This window comes from Sinocyclocheilus grahami, unplaced genomic scaffold (assembly GCF_001515645.1).
Source record: "Sinocyclocheilus grahami isolate Dianchi unplaced genomic scaffold, SAMN03320097.WGS_v1.1 scaffold884.1, whole genome shotgun sequence".
In the NCBI taxonomy this organism is placed as follows: domain Eukaryota; kingdom Metazoa; phylum Chordata; class Actinopteri; order Cypriniformes; family Cyprinidae; genus Sinocyclocheilus; species Sinocyclocheilus grahami.
Genome location: NW_015506063.1, coordinates 53,129 through 80,117, shown reverse-complemented (window position 1 = coordinate 80,117; position 26,989 = coordinate 53,129). Strand labels below are relative to the sequence as shown.

The window sequence follows — 26,989 nt, the reverse complement described above, 5'->3', positions numbered from 1 at the left end:
TGTTGTTACTCCAGGTAGTTCTCTTGTTTCTTTGAGGACCTTAAAGGAGGAAAAATTATACAAGAAATCTAGACTGCAGAGAGCGCTCATTGTACTGTTACTTTTGATTTCTGGAAATGTTCGACCGAATCCAGGTCCTGATGTTGTCACAAGTTTTAACACACCTGCTGATTTTAAATCAAGGACTGGTCTTGGGATTGTTCATTTAAATGTTCGCAGTTTACTCACAAAGTTGGATATGTTACGTATCTGGGCAGATACAACCGATGCCGATAATATGGTTTTATCGGAGACATGGTTAAATTATATTTCAAATAAGGACATAAGCATTGTTGGTTATAATGTTTATAGGGCTGATCGATCTAATAGAGGAGGTGGAGTTGCAGTTTTTTATTAAAACTAAATATAGTACGAATATGCTTTTATCTAAATCAGTGAAAAATCTATTTGGTCTTTTAGCTTTAAATATTGAGGTTTCTAAAACCTGCAATATTACTTTAGTTGGATGCTATAGGCCACCTTCAGCAGTAAATGAAACCTTATCTTCCTTGACACAGATTATATCAGATTTAGACCCTAAGGAATTAGTCCTGATCGGTGATTTAAATTGGAACTGGTTTTAACCAGTATCTGATGATCTAAAAGCATGCTGTAATTCAATGAATCTTTTTCATATAGTAAATAGTCCTACTAGACCAAATTTAAAATGTCCTGAAAACTCATCATTAATTGATTTAATTATAACTAATGTCCCTCATAAATATTCCATAGCATCTGTATTTGCAAACGATATAAGTGACCACTGTGTTGTTGCTAATATTAGGAATACAAACATTCCCAAATCTAAACCATGTATTATTATTAAATGCGATATGAAACATTTTAAGGAACAAGCTTTTTTACATGACTTATATCATTTTGATTTGGGAAAAATTAATCTTATTCCAGAAGTTGAAATTGCATGGAGTTATTTTTATGAAAGTTTTATCTATTTTATAAATAAGCATGCTCCTTTTAGAAAGTTTAGAGTAAAAGGCAGACATAATGTATGGTTCACCCCCGAACTGTCAAATTTACTTGAGAACGTAATTTGGCTTGGTCTAAAGCCAGAAGTACTAATCTAAAGGAAGACTGGTTGATTTTCAGACAGTTGCGTAATGTCTACTGCTGCGATTAGAAAAGCTAAGGTTGACTACTTTCTTTTAGAAACTTCTAATAATCTAAATAATTCTAAAACTTTTTGGAAAAATATAAAAAATCTTATTGGAAGTAAATAAAATTCAGATTTTCCGTCATGTATTAAGGATTCATGTAAAATTGTGGATAAAGTTAAAATAATAGATTGTTTAAATGAACATTTTGTGTCCACTGGTACACTTCATCAGTCAAATAATTTGACCTGTGATAATTCCTCACCTGTTTACTCTAGTGTAAATAATTTTAAGGTAGACCAATTATTGGATTTGAACCCAGTAACAGTTTCAGAGGTTAATAAGGCACTTAAATCTTTAGATAGTAGGAAACAAGCTGGTCCAGATAAGTTGGATCCACATTTCTTAAAGCTTGCAGCTGATTTTATTGCGCCACCACTAACCTATCTTTTTAATCTTTCTTTAGCTACAAATGAAATTCCTTCTATCTGGAAAACTGCTTATGTTCGGCCATTATTTAAAGGGGGTGATCCAACTGTATTGAATAATTATAGGCCTATTTCGAAATTGTCTATTTTATCAAATGTTTTGGAATCGCTTGTGAATGATCATTTAAAAGAATTTCTATCTTCTAAAAATGCCTTCTCAGAGTTCCAATCTGGTTTTAGGAAAAAAACAGTACATCAACAGGATTTTTAAAAGTATTAAATTATTTAATGGTTTCATTGGATAATAAAAACCATAGTGCTGCCCTTTTTATCGATTTATCCAAAGCTTTTGATTTCGTAGATCATAAAATTTTGAAGCAGAGGCTACTTAGTGTAGGTTTATCAGCAGAATATTTTACAAAAAGGTGTAAAGAATTATGGTCTTCGCTCACAAGACTATTATCTTTTAAGCATCCCCAAAGTTCGTACTAACATGGGCAAACGGGCATTTAGTTATGCTGCTCCATTTGATTGGAATCGACTACAAGATAAGTTATGCTTAAAAGAGTTGGTATCACTAAATTATTTTAAATGTATTTTAAAGGATCTAATTGTAGAGTCACCTGATTGTAAATGTTTTGAGTGATTTGTGTATGTTTCTGTGTATGTAAACGAATGTATTTTGTTTTATGTGTAACTAAATGTGCTGCCTATCTTGGCCAGGACCCTCTTGTAAATGAGATTTTAAATCTCAAGAGTTTTTAATTTCCTGGTTAAATAAAGGTAAAATAAAAATTGGAATTGATTTAATACACGAGTTTCACAATTTGAGTTGAATTACTGAAATAAATGAACTTTTCCACGACATTCTAATTTGAGATGCACCTGTATATTATAAGTAATACATATATAAATAATGTATACATTACTTATACATTATAAGTAATGTGAGTGCACTGTCTTTGTATGTCTAAAGTCTTTGCTTTTCATAAGCTTATGTTAAAGCAGGGGTCACCAAACGTGGTCCTGGAGGACCGAGTTTGTTGACCCCTGGATTAAAGGGATAGTTAAGCCAAAAAAAAATGATCATCCTCAAGCTGTTCCAAATCTGTATGTTGTCTTCTCCTGAATACAAAAGAAGATACTTTGAAGAATGTTAGTAACCAAACAGTTTTTGGTCCCCAATGACTTTCATGGTTTTTGTTTTTTATTTTTCCATACTATGGAGGTCAATGGGGACCACCAACTGTTTGGTTACCCACATTCTTCAAAAAAGTGGAGGCTTGGACTCGGAAACTGCATTTATTCAGTCTGTCACAAATTAACAAGCAGATTAGATATGAACATTTTGAATTCAAAACTGGAAAGAACTTTCTTGATCTGGTAAGCTCTTTTCCCAGTAGCTGACTTTTGGCATTAAGGGTGCACCAGGTTCATGTCAGTTGCTTTACAGGTATGAACTTTTGAGCCAGAACAAGTTGCAGTGTGGACGAGAGTACTGTATAATTCTGACTGTGTGAGCCTAGATGTCCAGTAATATCCTTTTATCTTTCCAACACAGAACTTGGCTGCCGTGGAGGGTACATAACAGGAGAAGAAGTTGCTGCAGGATGAAAACATGGCTGCACCCATTTCTGCACCGCCAGGACCTGACAGCTTCAAATACTTTACCAGGGAATCTCTGTGTGAAATCGAGAAGCGCATTGCTGAGGAGAAAGCCAAACCGCCACCTAAACCAGACAGCAGCTACCGCGACGATGATGATGAGAACAAGCCCAAGCATAACGGTGACCTGGAGGCGGGCAAGAGTCTGCCCTTCATTTATGGGGACATCCCTCCTGGCATGGTGGCAACACCATTGGAGGATCTCGATCCTTTCTACATGAATAAGAAAGTGAGTGTGTCATCATGTCTATTCATATGTCCTGCAAAGCTGGCCTTCACACATTATATTCTAAGCAGCACACTATGGATCATTATAGATGTGGAGAAGCTGATGTGTTTTCCCCAGCTTTTTTCAGGTCATTTCTTTTTATTTTCTTATATAGAAACTCCTGATGGTGACACACGGCTGTAGGATTTACTTGGTAAACATGCCAATATGAATGACTTCCTCCTATAATCTGCTACAATACTGAAGCATTTGTTTGTAGTTTATGTATGTTGTAGATTGTGAATGAGATGATGCTTTAAAAAGTTTTGGAGAGGTCAGCAGTGGTCTGCTGAAGCTTTATGGTTCCAGCTGACAGACTTGTTTTAATTGTTCCAGCAATAATCCTTTAGAAAATAAACGCTCCAGTGCATTTAAAAGAACTGCACCATATTAGAACAACTCTGAGTAGTGGGACAACGGTAAGATAGTCAGGCCTAATTAAAGATGGCCTGTAATGTTGTTGTTGTTGTTTTGGTGTTGAAAACAAGACTACTTGTTTCGTAGTCTTTAGTATTGCTATGTGTATGTGAAGAGAGAAAAATTGTGGATAAAAGTGACTTCTCTAAAATATATTCCACATTCATCCAAAAATGTAGACTAAGTTTGGGTTAGGTAATATTTTTTAAGTGATTTTATTGTAAAAGAAATCCATTATGCTGACCGAGACTGCATTTATTTGCTCAAAAATACAGTAAAAACTGTAATATCTTAAAAATGTATTACAATTTAAAGTAACTGTTCTTTGTTTACAATATATTTTAAAATGTAATTTATTCCTGTGATGGTAAAGCTGAATTTTCAGCAGCCGTTAGCCCAGTCTTCAGTGTCACATGATGCTTCAGAAATCATTCTAATATGCTGATTTGGTACTCCAGAAACATTTCTTATTATTTTCTGTGTTGGAAACAGTTGTGCTGATTAAATATTTGTATGTCTTTGCTGTAACTTAGAATAAGTATTTTATTCAGCAAAGCATTTAAAAACAAACCTTACCGACCTTACATGTTTAAATATTAGTATATCCATGTTATGAACAGAATTGCTGGGTCCAGTCAGAGCTCACAATTAATGGTTATTCTATTGCATTTTGCCACATTAAAAACCTTGCTCAATTTAAACCTGGAATTGTTTTAGGTATTTGAAATTTAGAACAAGTTAATGTTATGATGTAACGTGAATATGAAATTGTTAAAATTCTGAACTTCTGAGCTTCAATTGAAGCTCAAGTTGCTCTTTGGATCATTCACAAATCATGCTAAAGGTTCTTCACAATCTTGTGACGTAAAAACCAAATACCACATTTTAAAATTGACATAATTTTCAGTTCAACCTTTCATTTAAAATGTAATGCTGATAATATAATTTATGGTGAAAATGTAAATATTATAAAAACACATGCTCTAAGACTTTTAAATGAATGCACAGTTTCTTGATATGTTACCAGTCATAAAACAGTGGTTTCTTTTTGATGTTGCAAATGAGCAATATCAGATGCAAGGCAAGCTAGTCCTCAAACAGATTTTCAGGAGCAAGTTGTTATGAGATGTAGCCTATGGGTGGAAGATGAGGTCATCTTTTCTGTCTGAGAGCTCAGCCCAGAGCTCAGCCCTGCGTTCCTGTTTGGCTTGGCGCTAAGTGCAGTGGTGAGACTTCAGCAGAGTTTTGCCACACTGGCCATTACTAGATAATGAACAGACTCGTTTGTGCGTTAATGCCTGTTAATGTGTGCATGTGTTGAAGCATTCCTCTGCCTCCCTCTCATGCAGCACACACTGACTGTTATGTAACCGCCTGCTCCATGCACAGGAAGGAGATTTCAGTCTCCTGATGAAAACCTCATGGAGGAGCTTATGTGAAAAGCAGTCTAAAGGAACTGAATTATGTTCCAAACTGAATTCATTTATATTGTAACAATCGCTCACATTAGACCTTATATTAGAATTTTGTTAATGTTTAGATGTGTCTCTGCATTGCATTTTCATGCACATGCCATAGACATGTTTTAGCTCTTGATGTCGAACTATCCTGCAATCTCAAGGATTCAATGGCTCTTTGATTGAGTGCTTTGCCAGCATTGGGATCAGATCTCCCTGCATCCCATTGTCCTTTTGTTTCCTCATGCTAGGCTCGATTTGCAGCCTACAGCAGTAGTGAAACCTGAGTCTTGAGGCTCAGGGTAGCTCTCTTCATAGTGTAAAACCAGCTGAGAAATGGACTGGCAGCTTTTAAATCCAGACCCATGACACTATCTGAAGCAATTAGCCTAGGAAGCTTTGCTACACGAGCAGCTGATGAACTCTGAGTCCTCCATCACCGATGATTCAAGGAGTTGGTTATACAGTATGTTGAAAACAAATCAATTGTGAGACGGAGAGGCTTAACAGGATTTACCCAAGTAGGACATGTTGGATCTACAACCTCCTCTGTCCTTAAAAACATTGATTTACATTTATGCATTTAGAAAATTATTTTATCCAGTGTGATTTACAGTGCATGCAAGGTATGCAGTTAATTAGTAAGTGTCATCCCTGGGAATCAAACACATGACCATGCCTTTGCTAGTGCTATGCTCTACCAGTTGAGCTTCCACTTTCTAAAAGGTGCTGTAATTAAGCTGATTTGCTAAATTCCATTTTCCTAAAACCCAGCTTTTTTTTTATTTTTTAGTAGTAATTTTTTAGTAGTAATTTTTTAGTAGTAATTTTTTAGTAGTAATTTTTTAGTAGTAATTTTTTAGTAGTAATTTTTTAGTAGTAATTTTTTAGTAGTAATTTTTTAGTAGTAATTTTTTAGTAGTAATTTTTTAGTAGTAATTTTTTAGTAGTAATTGATTTTTTTTTTTGATTTTGTTGTATTCTTTTTTTTATTTTTAAAGTGATCTGTTTTATATTAATATATTTATTTGCATTTCTGTTGTATTTGATCTGTATTATTGTATTATTATTCATATTATTATTATTATTATTATTATTATATTTCATATTTCAAGTGAACCGAACCGTACCGTGCTTTACCATACAGTGTAAAAGCGCCATTAGAAGGGCTCTTCAAAATGTGCCATGTAGCACCATTGCGTCTCCTTGTGATGAGACGGCTCTAATGGCCATCTCACTCCTCCCTCACATCTGCTCAAAGCCTCAGCACTCTCAACATCTTATAAATACTCATCTTATAATGTAGATTTATACATTATAATCTCATTTATTTCTGTTAGCTTCATACCTCAGTACATATGCTGTAAAATGGCTACATGCAGGAACTAGCCTGTACATTTTTCTCTGTGCTTTATAAAGAGAAATACAAAACAGTCATTCTCTTAATTTTAATAAACCTAATTAAATCACAGCTTTGAAAGTGAAGCTCACTGTAGATGTTTGAAATATTTTATAATGTATGAAATTAAATGTAATAAAATGAAGAGAGTTTGGCTTTTGATTGTGTCGTAAGTTTCTATTGATGTGGCAGATGCTGAATTATTGGCTCTGAATTTCATTCATCAGTTGCTGCTCTGCTCGTCATGCTTAGTCACGATCTCTGTAATTTCTTCATGTTTCTCTCCTCTCCATGTGTCCTCCATAAGTCTGGTCAGTGCCTCACCTTCAGCTTTTTTTTTTTACATCACTTATTCCTACTCACTTGGCATCATCCTGTAACATGATCTCTCTCTCTCTCTCATTTTCTGTATGCTCTCATTCTCTCTGTGTCATAAAACAGAAGAATGAAACAAGGTAATCCAAACAACAGGTTTAGTGCAGGTTTTGACAGATACACATGGATAGCAGGTGAGTGATTGGTCAACAGGGCAATGCTGAAATAGAATGTAAGAAGGTAAGTCCATGCAGGTAATTGGCCGGGTAGCATTCAGGAAGGAACAATGAGGCCAGACAACAGTGAACTGAGGTGAGCGGTTAATATAGTCTGTGCTGATTGGATGTGACAGGTGCAGGTGATCTGAACTCTGGTAACTGTGAACGAGTGGGCAGAGTGTAGGGGTCTGGTGCTGTCGAGGTTGTTGACTCTGTGACAGCCCCCCCCCCCCCCCCTCCACAGGCAGCTCCTGATGACCAGCAGAGATGGGTCTAGTATGTCATCACGGGCAACCCAAGATGTTTCCTCTGGCCGAACCCCTCCCAGTGTACGTGGTACTCTAGGTGACCGCTCTGTAGTTGGGAATCTAGGATGGTGTTGACTCAGTAGATGTTGTCCTCCAAAGGATTCATTGGAGGAGGAGGAGGCATGTCATCAGCACCAGACCCTGGAGAGGAAGGAAGCAGAGGATCAGTATATGGGTTCAATAGGGAAACATGAAAAGAAGGTGAAATTCTGTTGTGAGGAGGAAGGTTTAGCTTGTATGTGATTTGTTGATCTGCCCCTGGATTGTGAGTGGACCGACATAGTGAGGACTCAGTTTGCGACAATGAAGTCGAAGACCGATGTCCCGTGTTGAGAGCCAGACCTTCTGCCCTGGATAATGCTGGGGTGTTGCTGATCTTCTAGCATCGGCTTGACTCTTGTGTCTCTGAACTGCCCTCTGCAGGAGTATGTGAGCAAAGTCCCAAACCTCTTGCTCTCCTGGAACCAATGGTTGACAGCTGGAACATCAGAAGGCTCACCTGACCAGACAAGTTAACGGCTCCAGCTTTCTTGATGTTCATGACAGTATGAATGCAGGTATCTCCCAATTTCTTTTATCTTCCACTCAGTCTGGCCTTTGGACTGTGGATGATATCCCAATGTTAAACTGACTGACTCCGAGAAACTGGAAGAAGGCGTTCCACACTCGGGAGATTAATTAAGGGCCGTGGTCACAGACAATAACTTCGGGTATCCCAAAATGACGAAAGACTTGCTGGAAGAGGGTTTCAGCAGTTTTAAAGGCAGTGAATAGTCCTTTCAAAGGAATCAACTTGCATGCTTTAGAGAAGCGGTCTACAATGACGAAGACACTTGTGTGAGAATCCGAAGAATGTAAGTCTCCACCAATAAACTGGTGTGTGGTAGGCGTTTTGGCGCACTATGGCTGGCGTCGCATCATCCAGGTGGATGCTGCACACTGGTGGTGGATGAGGAGATCCCCCCCTCACAATGTAAACCGCTTTGAGTGCCTAGAAAAGTGCTATATAAATGTAATGAATTATAATAATAATAATAATAGTAATAATAAGTCTGTTATGAAATCAATTGCGACGTGTGACCAAGGCCTGTTAGGTACAGGAAGGGGGACCAGCTTTCCCTCAGGTAGGTGGCGAGGGACCTTGGATATGGCACAGAATGAGTAACCTTGGATGAACCGGGAGACGTCCTGGGCCATATTGGGCCACCAGTAGCAATTGCTGAGGAGCGAGAGGGTTTGCTGGCCGCCTGGGTGTCCAGAGTCCTGTGATGTATGAGCTGAGTCCATGAGGGACAGACAGAAACGAGTTGGCACATAAATCCGTTTCCTCAGGAAACTAAGTGACTTCCACAATCTGGTCATCAATGGACCACTCAATCGGGCTGACAATGATGTTTGGAGGGAGGAGTTGTCTCTGACCCAGGGTGGTAGACACGGGACAGAACGTCTGCTTTCTGGTTCTTACTCTCTGGCCAGTAAGTCACAGTGAAATTGAATCTGGTGAAGAGGAGAGCCCAGCGAGCTTGACAGGTGTTTAGTCTTTTGACTTCCCGGAGATACTCAAGATTGCGGTGTTCATTGATGATCTTAAAGGGATGTTTAAGCTCCCTCCAGCCAATGGCACCACTCTTCTAAGGCAAGTTTGATGGCCTGCAGTTCGCAGTAACCGATGTCAGTTGCACTCCACTAGGAACAGCTTCTTAGAGAAAAAGGCACATGAATGGAGTTTGGGAGGCTCACCCTGCCGCTGAGACAATATGGCTCCTATCCCGGTGGTGGATGCATCAGCCTTGATGACAAAGTACAGTTCTGGAAGACTGAGGGTGAGTTGGACAGTCTGTACGGTATAACAAGATATTAGTAGTGGCCTGATGGTGTTACGAAAGCTGTCTTTCACTCGTCACCCTCTCGGATCTGAACAAGGTTATAAATGCTCTGCAGGTCCAACTTCATGTAGATGCGAGCTCCCTGTAACTGCTCCAGGGCTGCTGGGACCAGAGGAAGAGGGTACAGGAACATGACCGTCTGGGAGTTGAGAGCACTGTAGTCGATACAGGGGCACATCCTGGTTCTATGAAGCCCCTCCCTCAGAAACACGCAATCGGGCTCAGATTAGATAGCTGGCCCAGTGTGTTGTGATTCGTTAACTGCTTAATGCACGTTGTCCGGAAACGTCACACCCCTTACCATTATGGGTAGTTACATGTTCTCAGGGGCAGGGTTTATGTAAACATCATGGTTAGTGATGTCACAAATGGGAAGAAGCTTGTTGAAGTCCGTACTAGCCTTTTTTTGTAGTCCTTAAACAGTGATTTCTTTAAAAGAAAATATCTCCCTTTGCATTGAACTTTAAACGTCGAAACTTTGCAGAAGTTGTTAATGCTCTAAAAGCAACATTACACACTAACTAAAGTTAAAAAAGTGAAATCATAGTAAAACCTCCTCTTTAACTGTCTTGATACAGTTAGCCAAACCGACTTCTAACTCCATTTTTGCACCTCACCGGTTTTCCAGTTCACAAGGGGGGAGCATGTTCTAATGAACCCTCCAACACCATAAATGAGATCCTTTCTTGATGCAAACATGCAACGCAGAGGGTCAAAGTGGGGGAACAATGGAGAATCTAGCCACGGCCCAGCGGTTTTCCCAGTATGGAGTGTAGGGCTGAAACGATTCCTCGAATACCTCGAGTAACTTGAATACAAAAAATCAGAGGCAAAATATTTGCCTCGAGGCTTCGTTTAGTCCATTTACTGTAACTACACACGGAACACCGTGTTTCCCCACGGACCATTATTACTGACGCACAACCCGATAAACACTGGACCAGACCATAGACAATAGACTGTATAAAAACAGGGACCAGACTTTAAAAAAAATGCGCTTGACATATTTAAAAACATAAATCAATATGGTGGCTAGTTATAATGTTCCTATGTTAGCTATGTTTTGTGAAAGACTAAACGCCATTGTGCATAAAAATACCACAGAAAGAAAGTTAGTCAATATCACACGAAGAGTGCCAGTTTTCACCTCTGAAATCAGTATGATTACAAATGTGATTTTGATACTGATGTCATTTGTTTGGTAACAGCCCAACTGTCTTTTATTCTGATTGGCTGATTAAATGTAAGAATTTGACTCAAAAGATGATGCACACTTTTAGAAAAAAAAAAAGGCTTTTATAAAGGTAGAAATGCCCATAAAATGTAAAAATCAATTTAAACTTATCGGAACAGATTAATTTCTATCACTGCTGTGAACTGACCCGCACACAGAATATGAAGGATATCAAAAACAAGTTTCACACACACACACACACACACACACCAGTACGTATAGGGACATTTAAGAGGGTTTATTCTCCAAGTAACTCAATTAAAAATTGTGTATGGTCTCTTGTTCTTGTTTCAAGTTACCTTCCTGTCCACTGATTTTTGCCTCTCACAAAAGCCACAAAACCTTCCAAGAAGACACTAAAGGCTTAAGTCATGCTTGAGCTTTAGTTAGGCTGAAATTTGAAAGTTAAGTTGCACGACATAAATGCAATGTTTAGGTATTATTATTATTTTTATTACTATTATTTTGATTTATGCCTTAGTTTTAGTTTGTACTGTTTACCTTTTTTAAAGTAATGTGAAATTGATTTTGTATTTTTATTGATATATTTGTATTTGCATTTTGAATGCAATTTGGCAATTAAATGGGTTTAGTTTTCACGGTTATTAATGTATGCATTTTCAGCAATAAAAAATTTTTTTCTAAAAAAGAAAACGAATTAGTTTATTTTAAGAGATCTATCTTATTTCTTGTGTATTTAGTATTGCTCTTAAAGAAATTACTTCTTATCCGATTAATCGATGGAATAATCTTTAGAATACTCTATTACTAAAATATTCGATAGCTACAGCCCTAATAGAGTGCACATGGAGAATTTGAGGACAATGTTCCCGTCGGAGGTGAAGCTTGCGAAGTAGATTGAGTGCGATTACATTTCTGGCAGCTCCAGAATCTATGAGGGCTTTTGCTGAAATAGATTGATGGGAAGTCCTTAGAATAACATCTGAATGGGCAAGCGAGGATATCGAAGGTGGTATATGGATAGTAATCACCGCTGAGCGTGGAGGTCTGACTAGACACAAGGGAAGGAGGTGTCCCTCTGAACCGCAATATAGGCATAAACCCTTGTCAATTCGGCATTGATGCTCTGTATTGGATAGGCGAGTTGAATCGATTTGCATGGGTTCTTGTACTGGAGGGGCGACACATGTTGTGGTTGGTGGAGGATGCGCTGGTTGATCCAAGGAACAGGCAGTGAGTCACTGTGAGATTTGAAACGATCACTGGATGAAGTTCTCTTATCCAGTCATGTCGTCATAGATTGCCATTTGTTGGCGGATGTTGGAGTTTAAACCTTGATGAAATGCAGTGATTAGGGCTGTTTCATTCCAACTGCTGATGGCTGCCAGAGTGCGAAACTGATGAGCATAGTCAGTGACTGAAAACTGATAGAGCCGGTAGAGTTGATCATGCACTGAGAGCATGCTAGCCGTCTGTCCAAAGACGTCTTTAAAATGCGAGGTAAACGCTGTCAGCGAGTTGGCAACTGGTCCATTGGTGTCCCACATAGCACGTGCCCACTGCAAAGCTCGTCCAGATAACGGAAGTAATGTATGCGATCTTGGCACGATTGTTTTTTATTATTTAAAACAAATAGAGAGCATTGTAGCAGGAATCTGCTGCAACCCTCTGCCTCTCCTGAGTAGGTCACTGGTCGGTTGTATGCATCACTGGAAGTGGCTTCACGTTGCATGTTGTGGTGTAGTCTTCTGGCATAAAACGGAAGAATGCAACAAGGTAATCCAAAGAACAGGTTTATTGTAGGTTTTGACATATACATGTGGATAGCAGGTGAGTGATTGTTCAACAGAGCAATGCTGAGATAAGTTCAGTGAATAACAGTCTTATCTTTGTAGTTTTGGATGAACTGGTGTTGATGAGCCGTATCCAGAGGTTGGATGCAGATGAATATCAAATGGAAGAAGGTAAGTCCATGCAGGTAAGAGGTCAGGTAGCATTCAGGAAGAAACAACAAGACCAGACAACAGTGAACAGTGAGAGGTGAGCGGTTAATATAGTCTGTGCTGATTGGATGTGACAGGTGCAGGTGATCAGAAATCTGGTGACTGTGAACGAGTAGGTGGAGTGTAGGGGTCTGGTGCTGTGGATGTTGTTGACTCTGTGACACCCTGATATTTTTAAGCTTCACGCCTGTTTCACACATACTCCATCTGCGATGCGTATGTGTTGCGGTTTTTTTTACGCATCCATGTTAACGGATTAGAACGTTTACAGCAGTTGCCGTCCGTCAGTGCACTCCAGGACCGGCGCGTCTGCAGCAGTGCAGCGATCGTTTACGCACCAAGTCTATTTTTGCTGTGCTGCACGCACTAAATTAAAGTGACAGTACATTGTTTGCACTTGTAAAAATTTATTAATTGTAAAAATTAACATGGATTGACAACAAAATGTAGTAATTTCACAATAAATTTATATAATTAGTCTACTTTGTTTCACAGTCAACACGTGGGTTTTTGGCTAGGTTTAAAACAAAAAAAGGGCTCTTTTAGATAAACAAGGCAACATAATAGATGCACTTGTGGAGGTAGAAAAACAAAGTTCTTTAAGACCCGCGGGATTGCTTGTAATAAAGATTTAAATGCAAAAGAAAAGGCACGAGAGTCGACTGTTTCTGTCAGTGGCGAGTTTTAATTTAAAATGTTTGTGATAGCCTACTTCTAACAAGAAATGTAGGCTAAATGCTGTGTTTAAATGTGTTGCCACTTGCTTGAGCAACTTGTACAAACCTAGAAGTCAAATGCATGAATATGTTGTTTATATTTATTGAGTTTAAAGTAATGTCTATGAACGATTGTTACTGTACTGTGATAAAAGAAGATCACAATGCTGAAAAAGCTTTTTCAGTAACAACGTTTGGATTTGAAATCAAAATGATGAATAAATGTTGCAGCCTCGGATCAGTAGCGGATTTAGATTTGATTAATTAAATTTTTTCATTTTATGAACAAATGCTATTTCGTGGTGCATTTCCATCAGTATTATTTCCCCCCTTTTTTATTTTTTTTACCGTAGCTGCTGATTTGAAGGACATTATGTACAGCTTTTTATAGCTTTTGCTCTTTGTATTTTTTTTATTTCCCATTTGCTTTCTTGTTGCCCTTTTCTTTCTCCACCTCCCTCCCTTCTTCTCACTGCTTACTCATTCCTCTCTGGTCTGTCTTTATCTGTCTCTTTATCTCTCCATGTCTTTTTGCTTCTCCATTCTGGATTATGAAATTTTCAGTAGCTGTGCAGCCTGCCATGCATTAAAAAAGGAAACCCACGTGCACTTCTCTTGTGTGTGTGCCTGTACTATAAAGCAAGCAAATACTGAGAAAGGGCAAATGTATTTTTGTTCATATATGCACCACTTCTGCATTATTTTTCATCTTATGTTTCATATGTGGCTGAGTATGGGCTGATGGTTTGAATGATTCTTCTCCTGTTTTGAACAAAGTGTGATGTCTCGCACACTGTTGGGGTTGCTGAGCAGTGAGCAGATAATTTTTTGACTAAGCAGGTCTCAGTATGTGGTTTGTCCGGCGCAAAACTTGCCAAATCGGTTGTGAGGATCACTCCGCTGTGGTGACCACTGATAAAAAGGGAGCAAGCTGAAGGAAGAGAGAGTGAGGGCTCAGTATGTGGTTTACATGGTGGCCTGATTCAGTCTGACCCAAATAGATCCAGCTCTTCTCAGTCTTTAGTTACATATTCAATGTGTTATTTACTGAGCTGTGCTTCTTTAACCTAATTTGTCATTGTGGACCAAATTTGGAGTTTCTACATGTATGAAGCAGAATCTGCATCTGATGAAACAGGGCTGCGTTGATTGGCGCTCTCCATGGTGCTGAAGAGGGCTTCTTAGGCTACATTCACACTGCAGGTAAATGTGGCCCAAATCCAATTTTTTTGCTCATGCGACAAAAACATCTGTTTTTGTCATGACAGTGTGAACAGCACAAACCGCATTGGAATCTGATCTTTTCAATTCTGATTTGTGCCACTTCCATATGTGGTACTAAATCCGATACATGTCAGATGTTTTGGAATGCGAACGCAGTGTGAACAGTCATGTCGGATTTCATGCGACTTTTACTTCACTCTAGATCGACATTCGTCATAATTCCGCACTGACGGGAGACACTTCAAAGAATTTTACCCAAAGTTATCAAGACAGTTGCGAAAGGTAATCAGTGGAAGTGAAATGTATCAGAACTCATAAGAATTACAGTCTGTATACTCTGTATACAAACTATCTATTTTGTCACATCCTTGTCTTTATTTTTCATAATGCCTGCACATAATTTAGCCGGATTTAGCAGCAGATTATACTATAAATAAACGCATAATCGCTTACTTTATGTCCTCCATGTTTACTTCTGTATGACTGCGTGCTGCGCAAGTGTTGCCAAATCCACAGTTTCCCAGCAGAACTAGGCTACTTTTCCACTGTTACCGCGGGATGTTTTTCAACTTCGTGGGTCGATGCGACCCCACTAATGCGATATTTATCCCCTTGAACATGGTTGTGCTAGTTTTGGACTAGTTTTGAGAAGCAATTGGGCGGATTTTGTTGTGTAAACCTGGAAACCCTGTTCATATTGTTCTTTTGCGCATGTGGGTCAGTTCAGAACCATGATCTGCTCACACTGTAAAACTGATATTGGCCACATTGAAAACAACAATGTGAACAGCTACACAAAAAAATCGGATTGAGAAAAAATTGGAATTGAGCACTAAGGCTTGCAGTGTGAACGTAGCCTTAGCGTTCCACTAAACTCAAGCATGTAAAAGGAAGTGCAGGGGTGCATCCCATCTCTGCAAATGTTCACGACCTCCCATGAAACTTTGATGGTAGCGAGCATGTTTTATTTAAACAATTATGAGGTTATCTACTGAAAGGCTGGTGAGCTTACACTGACTCGTTTATGGTGTCATATAAATTCAGACTTCTCAGATTCAGTCAGTAGTGAGAAGTGAGGTATCCAGCTAAAACCAAGATATATATACATACAGGTGCATCTCAATAAATTAGAATGTCGTGGAAAAGTTAATTTATTTCAGTAATTCAACTCAAATTGTGAAACTCGTGTATTAAATAAATTCAATGCACACAGACTGAAGTAGTTTAAGTCTTTGGTTCTTTTAATTGTGATGATTTTGGCTCACATTTAACAAAAACCCACCAATTCACTATCTCAGCCAATTAGAATACTTCATAAGACCAATAAAAATTGTTGGCCTTCTGTACTCAATACTTGGTAGGGGCTCCTTTTGCTGTAATTACTGCTTTAATTACTGCCTCAATTCGGCGTGGCATGGAGGTGATCAGTTTGTGGCACTGCTGAGGTGGTATGGAAGCCCAGGTTTCTTTGACAGTGGCCTTCAACTCATCTGCATTTTTTGGTCTCTTCATTCTCATTTTCCTCTTGACAATACCCCATAGATTCTCTATGGGGTTCAGGTCTGGTGAGTTTGCTGGCCAGTCAAGCACACCAACACCATGGTCATTTAACCAACTTTTGGTGCTTTTGGCAGTGTAGGCAGGTGCCAAATCCTGCTGGAAAATGAAATCAGCATCTTCAAAAAGCTGGTCAGCAGAAGGAAGCATGAAGTGCTCCAAAACTTCTTGGTAAACAGGTGTAGTGATGTTGGTTTTTAAAAAACACAATGGACCAACACCAGCAGATGACATTGCACCCCAAATCATCACAGACTGTGGAAACTTAACACTGGACTTCAAGCAACTTGGGCTATGAGCTTCTCCACCCTTCCTCCAGACTCTAGGACCTTGGTTTCCAAATGAAATACAAAACTTGCTCTCATCTGAAAAGAGGACTTTGGACCACTGGGCAACAGTCCAGTTCTTCTTCTCCTTAGCCCAGGTAAGACGCCGCTGAGGTTGTCTTTGGTTCAGGAGTGACTTAACAAGAGGAATATGACAACTGTAGCCAAATTCCTTGACACATCTGTGTGTGGTGGCTCTTGATGCCTTGACCCCAGCCTCAGTCCATTCCTTGTGAAGTTCACTCAAATTCTTGAATCGATTTTGCTTGACAATCCTCATAAGGACTCATAAGGTTCTCTCGGTTGGTTGTGCATCTTTTTCTTCCACACTTTTTCCTTCCACTCAACTTTCTGTTAACATGCTTGAATACAGCACTCTGTGAACAGCCAGCTTCTTTGGCAATGAATGTTTGTGGCTTACCCTCCTTGTGAAGGGTGTCAATGACAACTGGACAACTGTCAGATCAGCAGTCTTCCACATGATTGTGTAGCCTAGTGAACCAAACCGAGAGACCATTTTGAAGGCTCAGGAAACCTCTGCAGGTGTTTTGAGTTGATTAGCTGATTGGCATGTCACCATATTCTAATTTGTTGAGATAGTGAATTGGTGGGTTTTTGTTAAATGTGAGCCAAAATCATCACAATTAAAAGAACCAAAGACTTAAACTACTTCAGTCTGTGTGCATTGAATTTATTTAATACACGAGTTTCACAATTTGAGTTGAATTACTGAAATAAATGAACTTTTCCACGACATTCTAATTTATTGAGATGCACCTGTATTTAAATCAAAGAGTTTATTGAACCTTTAGACAAAATATTTAATAAAAAAGTTTGCATATGTGTGTTAAGTTTTGTCTTAAGACATCAGGATTTGAGAATACGGAGCTCACATTCCAGGAGGGAAAAAAAAATCTTTATTTTATTCAGAGGCCCAAAGTGAACAAAAATATGCAGTTTTCACAGCAAAAAGATGTGTATGAGCCTTTTAGAATTCTGCTAAAAGTTTGAAAGTATGAAATATCAATCAGAGGACAGAAAGTATGTAGTAAGTTGTGTAATTGTTTTGATCATGCTGGTAATTTAGAGGCCTTAGAAATGTATGTATCAATTATTTAGAAGGCTTTGTAATGTTAATAAGCCTGTATGTGTATTTCTTTCCTGGAATGGGGCAAAATAGCCAAATGAGTCACTAATGTTTTTCCAAATTCTCTGGTGTGCTTTGCTATTTTGAGTTGTTTAGTTACAGCTCACGGAAGATAATTTTCTGTTTTGGTTTAAATTCTATTGTATGTTAAAGTTACAAAACAGAATTCAGTACTGTTTCTATATTCTCAAACCTATATGTGACTTTAATATTGCTGCTTAGTCAAGGGTTATCATGTCATTGCTGACCTTTATGACTTTTTTTCAGCTTTTGGCAGAAAACAAAAGGATTTAATTGAAAGAATATCTGGTTGGGTGAATTCAATACAATGGCAGTACATTGTGACTTAATAAAACACCAAAGAGTATCAGCAAAAAATCAGCTCATTGATAATTTTTGATAATGTTTTGGTGAAAAACAACCCAATATCTAAGCAGTATTGACAGTAAAATCATGGTGGATTCCGTTGTGCTTCAGTGTGCCACACTCCAGTCCAATAGGTGGCAGAAATGCAACTTTTTTACGCTGCTGTTTAGAAACAGCAGAATATGATGACATATTTTTCATTGTTGGGCAAATTATTTCATTGAAAATTACTGCGGCCTCATGCTTGTCCAAATCACAGCCACACTGATATTCATAACACTCTGTTGGACTAAATTAGAGGCACTCTCAACAAATCAAATTTCAGAACCAGAGATAATTGTACAAATATAGTTATATAATCTTCTACCATTTTATTGTGCTCCAAAGACAATATGGATGTTTTGCATGCAGAATTTGATTATAATTATTTCATCATGATGCTGTGTCCTTTAGAAACAGACGCAGGTTTTCAGTATGAGATTATTACTTCTTTAAGTCCATTTGAATAAGTGATGATGCCTCTCTCTGCCTGTAACTAATCTAGTGTTTCTCTTTTTTGTTGTTCTGTCTTTGTCTTCTCTCTGGCTTGTTCTCTTTTTTCCTCTCCACAGACGTTTATAGTCCTAAATAAAGGGAAAACAATCTTCCGCTTTAGTGCCACATCTTCCTTGTACATGATAAATCCTTTTAATCTCGCAAGGCGAATAGCGATTAAAATTTTGATACATTCATATCCTTTATCAGCTGTTTAATGTATGTGATAAATGTCTATATTGTCTTTCTCTGCTTCAAATATGTAATATGTCTGCTTATTGCTAGAGTGCATGGGAAAGTCCAGAATAACGCTTAGGATTCAGACTAATATGTTGTAGTTAAGCAGTGTTCCACTGTGGGACTGTTACAGCATATCAGTGGGTGTGGATGTAGGTGTGAATTTTAGATGCACGGCAACTGTTTTGTTTGACAGTAGAGATGCCAAATAGAGAGAGAAAATGGTGGAGCTCTGTCGCCTGTTTTCAGCATATTGTGTCCTGTTTTGATGCTGAAACCCATGGCCAAGAACGTATGCCGTGCAGCAGCAGTCTCTCTATTGGCCAATATAGCACAATTTAAAAATGTGCTTTCTCTCCAACCATATATTCAGATTGTGATGTCAGTCATGCCACATTAACTTGCAGCTCATTCATAAAACAAATACAGACAGAGCCATTGCTGTTAATATTGAGCTGAATGAAAACAAAAATGTTCAAACATATATCAATGAGATTTGAACTGTAATGCTATGCCCTGTCCTGTGAGGACTGTTTGCCTACATAAATGACACAACTGTGACCCTGGAGCACAAAAGCAGCCTTAAGTCGCTGGGGTATATTTATAGTAATAACCAAAAATACATTGTATGGGTCAAAATTTTTGATGCCAAAAATCATTAGGACATTAAGTAAAGATCATGTTCCATAAAGATATTTTGTAAATTTCCTACTGTTAATATATCAAAACTTAAGTTTTGATTCATAATATGCATTGCTAAGAACGTCATTTGGACAACTTTAAAGGCGATTTTTCTCAATATTTAGATTTTTTTTGCACCCTCAGATTCCAGATTTTCAGATAGTTGTATCTCGACCAAAAATTTTCCTTTCCTAACAAACCATACATCAATGGAAAGATTATTTATTCAGCTTTCAGATGATGTATAAATCTCAATTTCGAAAAATTTACCCTTATGACTGGTTTTGTGCTCCAGGGTCACAAATGAGCTGAAAACTCCGTTATGATATAAGGGCTAGAGCTGGGCGATTTATTGAATATACACAATTTATTAGCGTTGTTTTTTTTTTGTGAATACTGAAATCATTCTAACGTGTTATTTGTTGTTACAGTATATGATATTTTTATATATAATTTTGTTAATATTAGCTATTCAGTTTTGTTAAATAAGTGTTTGTTTGATACTGTAAATATGCACATTTTATACCTCTTGCATTAAACATTTTAATCTACTTTGCAAAAGTGGCTGTTTGGTTCAGTATATAGATGTATATTAAATATTGTAATAAAGCTAAAAAAAACAAAAAAAAATATTGAAATATAAATATTGCCTAGCCCGGGCAGTGCTTTACAACTAGCCACAATTCACAATTTTCTGCCTGCATTTGGCATTCTGTTATTGATGAGTGTCCTGATATTTATTTTTACAAAGTAATACAAAGTAAAATGTTTTTTTGTTGTGTAATATCTCAGAATTTCCTTAACTGATACCCACAGTATTCAGCATGTTCATTATGTGTACGATTTTGACCAACTGTGTGTTCATGACTTTTAGTAATCCTCCTGAGTGGTCCAAACAAGTAGAGTAAGTATTGATCCTAACCATAGCTTGCCTCATAACAAGCCATTGTCACACAAAATGTAAATAAATATACTCATTACAAATATAAAGCAGATTTTAGTTCCGTTTTTTTATCCATTTACTTTTGCTCTTTCCTTCAGGTATACCTTCACTGGAATTTATACGTTTGAATCAACTGTAAAAATCATTGCCCGTGGATTCTGTATAGATGATTTCACATTCCTTCGAGATCCGTGGAACTGGCTGGATTTCATGGTCATCTCAATGGCGTAAGTATTCTGTCATTTATGTACTTATGAACCTTGTCTGATTTGTGAGCTATCATTCGGTTAATATCAAATCATAAAAAAATAAGTAATTGAACTGGTCAGGATTATCACATATGCTTAAAGCAATTTTCTTCCTCATTTATAATGGGTGATGTAAAGAAATACTGGTAAAGCTGTTTGTAAACTGAGCTCTTACTGTATGTGGGGGACGCAAACAACACATTTTCAGCTGTTATTTTCTGTCTCTAGCAATATGAACATTTTTAGGTAGCATCTTTATGGATGTGGCAGCTCTGCTTATGTCTTGTCCAGTTCCTCACAGCTCTGTATTTGTCTTTGTGACTGTTTATCTCCTCATCTCTCTGCTGTTCTATGAATATACCTCTTCTGAGAATTTTCATCGTTCCTACCGATCAGTGTTTAGAGCCGTTCACCAACAACATGACTCCCAGCAGCCCACTCAGAAAACTCTCTCTCTCTTCCACTCTTTCTCTCTCACTCTCAGTCACTGACTTTTTCTGCCTTCCTAGTTCTTATTCTCCATTTTTCACTGTATCTATTTTTTTTTTTGGGGGGGGGGGTATTTGTCTGTCCTGTTTTCTGTATACAGAACATACTAGACATATTCATGTGAGATATAATGTGTATCTTATAATAATATCACCATATGAGCATGTTTGTTTATGAAAGCTATTGGGGTGGGAGACAGAGATTAGGTTTTGTGTTATGCCAAATATATTTTATTATTATTGTTATTATTAACAACAACAATAATAATAAATATTATATATTTCATAATATAATAATTCTATTGTATTATAAAAATCATGATTAGCCCACATATTCTATCTGAAAGATATATTAAATGTATATTGTCATTGTATGTTTATTTTCTTTCAACAAAGAAAATATTCATTGTATTAACAATAAATAATAATAATAATTATTATTATTACTTTTTCTTTTTTCTTTTTTGGTTTTGTTTAAATTATAAATTAAATTTGAATATTTGTCATCAAAATATTTGAATAATTGGCATTTCTAATTTGTGTTGTGACTACACTACATTAATTTCCCCCCACCTCTAGAAGCTGTTTAACCTTTTAAGGAACAGATCATCTTAGTCTGCATATGGAAGTCATCGAGTACTAAGTCATGACCATGTCTCCATGTAATTTTGATCTGATCATTGCAGGTATATAACAGAGTTTGTAAACCTAGGCAATGTCTCAGCTCTGCGCACGTTCAGAGTTCTGAGGGCATTGAAAACAATTTCTGTAATCCCAGGTAAGAGAGTGTGTGGGCGGGAGGGGTCGGTGTTAGGTGTACGTGTGTGTATCTTGGTTTTCTTTTCCTTCCTTCCCCCTCGTAGTGGACCGGCTCTGTGAGTGGCGTACCTCCTAGTGGTTCGTTGGCGTGGTGGTGTTCTTGGTGTGTTTGTGGTTGTCATTGGTGTCTGTGTGTGATCCTCCCTTATTTCAGATATGTAACAGAGTTTGTGGACCTGGGGAATGTATCTGCGCTGAGAACATTCAGAGTTCTCCGAGCATTGAAAACTATCTCTGTCATTCCAGGTGAGACGCAGTTTTGACGCTGAGGTTAACTTTCAGTGTGACCCCCTATTACTATTCAATTTTAAATCTTTTTTTTTTTTTGACTTTTCTTTATTTTTTTTAGCAGAAAATTATTTGGAGAGGACCATTTAATTTGCTTTTTTCCAATCTCCAAAATGATCAAAAATGGTACTTACACATTTTTGATAGGCTTTGCAGTCTACTATCAATCTCCAGAGTCCTTTTGCCCCTTTAGAAACTTCAGAGCAGATTAGAAAGCTTTAGCAACCGAACCTCTGTAACCTCTTTCATGTAGGCAATAAACGTATCTGTGAACAAACCCTGAACTGGGTTGAACTCAAGCTACTATATTATTTGGAGGTTTGTTGTTGAGGTTTTGCTAAAGCAGATCTTTGTGTTTCAAAAGGCACATTTTATTTCAGATTTTAACAGTAAGGACTTTAGATAAAAGCTAATTGTAGAATTCACTAGTATGTGAGCTTGTATGTTTCAGGGGTACACAGTCTAAAAAACTATGGTATTAGGTATAGGTATGAACACATTCATTTTGGTGATTAATATATATTAGGAAACAAATAGACCTTTACAAACTAGCCCCAGCCCTCAGAGCACTAGAGTATATATTTTTAACAAGCTATGTTTTATTCCCCAAAATGAAAATTGCATGACTCTCAGTGAGTTCCCAAAGAATATACTTGATACTTACTTATGAAGACTGCCAAGCCTAGTTTGTGGACATATTTTATACTGCATGATGCTTTGGAATTCACATGCTTTTATAGTATTAACCTACTAAGTGCTTGGCTGCCATATTTTTTTTTTATCCATTTATTTATTGACAAATCATTTTTCTTCACTTGTTTCCTTTATTTTGTATGAAACTCACAAATTGCACCTGGAAATAAAATAAGAATAGTGCAGATGGTCAAGGAAGAATGTTTTTTGTCTGTTTCAGATGAGTACATTTTTTTTCATTGTACCTGTGCAGTTGTTTTTATTTCCTTCAGAGGCCTTGCAAAAATGCCAGACCTTTAGCTTAATGTCTTGACACATTAGTATCATATGCAAGTAATTTTCAGTGAAATAACAGGATTTATTAAGCTGATAAAAGTTTTACTGCAAGTCATATTTGTCATCCAGGATTGTAGCATATCAATACTAATTTGAGTGTCTACTGTCTTGAAGGTAAAGCAACTCTTTTGTATTTGAGAGGGAGTTATGGAGGGGTCAGTGCAGTTCTGTTGATGTTTAGCTCAGCATGTCTGGTGAAGCCTTGGAAGATTTTTACACTGGACTTGTTTCTGTCCAGCCTTCAAGCTGAAATGACCTGCATGCAATCTTCACCCCCTAGTCCCTGCTTGCTTTATTCTCTCTATGTCATGGGATGTCAGGCTGTTCTCACTGTTTGAGGGAGCCCTCCCTTTATTGTCAAGAAAATTCCTTGAAGGTTATCCTTTGAGAACCTTAAACTTCTGTTTTGGAATGCTGGAATTCAAAAATTAAAAAAATGATTTTTGCATTTCCTGAAATAATATATTATCTGTTGTAGGCATTTATTAAAACCACGTTTAAGCAGAATAGTAAGTTATTCATCTGAATAGTCCAAATAATGGGATGGCTCCCAAGCAGTATGTGTGTAAAGAAACTTAGTGTATTTTGTGGTTCTGTTATTTATACATTGTCATTCTGAATTAAAATAAGGATTCATGGTATGATATTATGAAAAATTAATAATGAATAATTAAAAACATTAATTATGCTGAAGTGCACCCTTAAGCATCCATATCAGTGGTTCTCAACTGGTTTGGTTTCAGGAGCCAGATTTACATTTACAAACATGCAAAATTGGTTTCATACTCTCGGCAGCCAGTAATTTATCATACAAAACTCATTAGGCCAAAAACCATGTTTATGATGAAGGCATGTCAAGCATGATGTTCATGTTGCCATCGCTCTAAATTGGCTAGATTGTACCAAGTAACAGATGGTTTTTGAGTTTTATTGGATGCTTGGCCTACAATATCAACAACAAAAGATATAGGAAATGTTTTCTCCCTCTTTTAAAAAGTAACATATTTACTATATAAATTGCATTCAGCCTACATTTGCATTTCCCTGCAATCAGAACATACCTGCACACCACCAGTTGAGAACCACAGATCTACATAATAGGTATACAAGACATTTACATGAAACATCAACATAGCCTCACATCTAAAAAAAAATTTGAATTCCTCACATCATGCCTTGAGACTCCATTTATACACTTCTGGGACTTGAACACACATGCAACTGTCTGTTCCTTTTTGTGTGTGTGTGTTTGTGTGCGTGTGTGCATATTTGGGCGTGTATGTGTGTGCATATTCAATATCTCAAAGGTCTGAAGACCATTGTTGGCGCTTTGATCCAGTCGGTGAAGAAGCTGTCAGATGTGATGATCCTCACCGTTTTCTGCCTCAGTGTCTTTGCCCTCATTGGTCTGCAGCTCTTCATGGGAAATCTGCGACAAAAGTGTGTCATCTGGCCCATCAACATCACAGAAATATACCAGGCCAATGGCACCCATGCATTCAACTGGGATGAGTACATCATGAATAAGAGTGAGCTTTTATTTAGTTTGTCACACAAATGACAAAAATAGTTAGGTATGCACAATATATTTGTTTGTTGATTTTGCATTACTTTAACTGCCATGTAACTCTCACTTTTAAAGTTAATTGAATAAAAACAAAGAATTAACTACATTTATAATATTTAATAACTATAATATAACTACATACTGTATATTTCTAATTAGTTTATATTTAATATTTATAAATTAATCATTTAACACTGTTAAATATTTTTTAAATTACTGCCATTTTTATACATGTACATTATAATGTTGTGATGCCCATATTCGCTTGTAGCATTTAAATGATTGAGTTAAATTTTGTGTTTTATTTTTAATTTGTACATATTAGTATGCAATTATAATATTGGATGTTTATCAGTTATCTGCCTTATCGGTATTGGCCATAATTTGAATGGCTTGAAAAGTACAAAATAATCTAGTTAACATTCCCTGTCTCTTTTTGTCATCAGCCAATTTCTACTTCCTGCCGGACCAGCTGGATGCTCTTCTGTGTGGAAACAGCTCGGATTCAGGGTGAGTGTCAGGTCTTCTTTACATCATAATTCCAAAACTATAAATTATATAACATAGACATTTAGAAAATATAAACAACATTTATTTACTGAGATCTCACTGAGATTCTTCTCTGACAAACGTTGTATGCGAATCCATAGACTGGTGCCAAGTCATTATTGGGCTGTGTGCTCTTTTCCCCTCTCAGTCGCTGTCCTGAAGGCTACACATGCATGAAGGCTGGTCGCAATCCAAACTATGGGTACACCAGCTTTGACAGTTTTGGCTGGGCTTTCCTGGCTCTATTCCGCCTCATGACGCAGGACTTTTGGGAGAACTTGTACCAGCTGGTAAGGGTGTCGTCGTCTTTCCTCTTTCATCACATTCAGTCCCATTTAAAGATTTTTTTTCTCAGTAATCTGAAATTTGCTACTGAGCAAATAAATCATTTTGTGTATGTAAATAAAATTTAAATGGCTAAATTATACTGATCCAACTTTGCACAGTTAAATAGTTGCATTTAATTATTTGCATTTAGCATGTAAATTAAACAAACTAAATCAAACCAAACAGGTACCTTCATGCCTTTTATACTTAATACTACATATGGAAAGAACAGGAAATTATATGTAATTAGCATCTGTGATGATCTGGATCTCTCTAACTTCTTTTTCCCTGTTATTATGTTGCAATTGGTTGCATTTTCATAAGTTCAATGTGCTTCGTTAACTGTAACTTTAATTCATGCATGGAGAAGTGTTTAGGATGAGCCACAATATGTATGCCCTCGTTCTGCAGGATGCACACAAACACACTGAACCCTTTGGGATCAGAAGCAGTAATGGACAGCTAGAAGACTAAATAGTAGAACACTAAATATAACCTGAGCCCTAGTTGAATCTGTACTCTTACATGTAGGTACAAGCATAGGCATCTAGACTCCCTGTCTTTTATCTCAGCACCCCTAAAATCTGTGATTACCGCTCCTGTCCAGGCTGAAGTGAAGTATCATACTATTTCCTTCAAAATCCTCTTCTTACTAATGAAAAATGTTTGAAGCTTGTTACATTACATATTGTCCTTGCATTTAGTCAGAAAGAGCCTTAGGCACATAGAGGTTATATAGGTTATATAGCCATAAAGCAGCAATAATTGGTATTAGTGCAGTTCTCCACACACAGCTATTTCAGATTTGTCCCATCACGGGTGGATTTCCTCATCCTTATACTCTTTGTTCTAGTGTAATCACAAAATAAAATATATTATTGAGGCATCTCAGGGTGCCAGTGGCTGCCTAATGCCAGTCTATTTAAAAGAACACATGTATGAATGTATGTCAAGTCAAGTCACCTTTATTTGTATAGCGCTTTATACAATACTGATTGTGTCAAAGCAGCTTTATAGTGTCAAGCAGGAAAATAGTTTGTCAATAATGCAAGAAGACAATAACAAAGAGTCATTTTTCCAGCTAAAGTCAGTTCATTGATGATTCAGTAATGCCATCATCCAGTTCAGCTCTCTTCCAATAGTGTGCTATCAGTCAGTCAATCGTCCCCAACTAAGCAAGCCAAAGGCGACAGTGGCAAAAACTCCATCAGTGACAGAAATGGACCTAAAAAA

The 26,989-nt window shown here is 37.4% G+C and overlaps 1 protein-coding gene across 1 annotated transcript in view; it reads left to right on the top strand.

The window, feature by feature from the left end:
- LOC107563626 (sodium channel protein type 8 subunit alpha-like) overlaps window positions 1-26,989 on the top strand; it is a 67,437-nt gene that overhangs the window by 9,337 nt on the left and 31,111 nt on the right. The window contains exons 2-9 of the mRNA XM_016248536.1: window positions 3,141-3,473; window positions 18,658-18,776; window positions 20,313-20,402; window positions 20,540-20,668; window positions 22,151-22,242; window positions 24,621-24,842; window positions 25,327-25,390; window positions 25,578-25,719. Coding sequence (XP_016104022.1) covers window positions 3,198-3,473; window positions 18,658-18,776; window positions 20,313-20,402; window positions 20,540-20,668; window positions 22,151-22,242; window positions 24,621-24,842; window positions 25,327-25,390; window positions 25,578-25,719 — 1,134 coding nt within the window. The 5' untranslated portion in view covers window positions 3,141-3,197. The remainder of the gene's footprint in view (window positions 1-3,140; window positions 3,474-18,657; window positions 18,777-20,312; window positions 20,403-20,539; window positions 20,669-22,150; window positions 22,243-24,620; window positions 24,843-25,326; window positions 25,391-25,577; window positions 25,720-26,989) is intronic.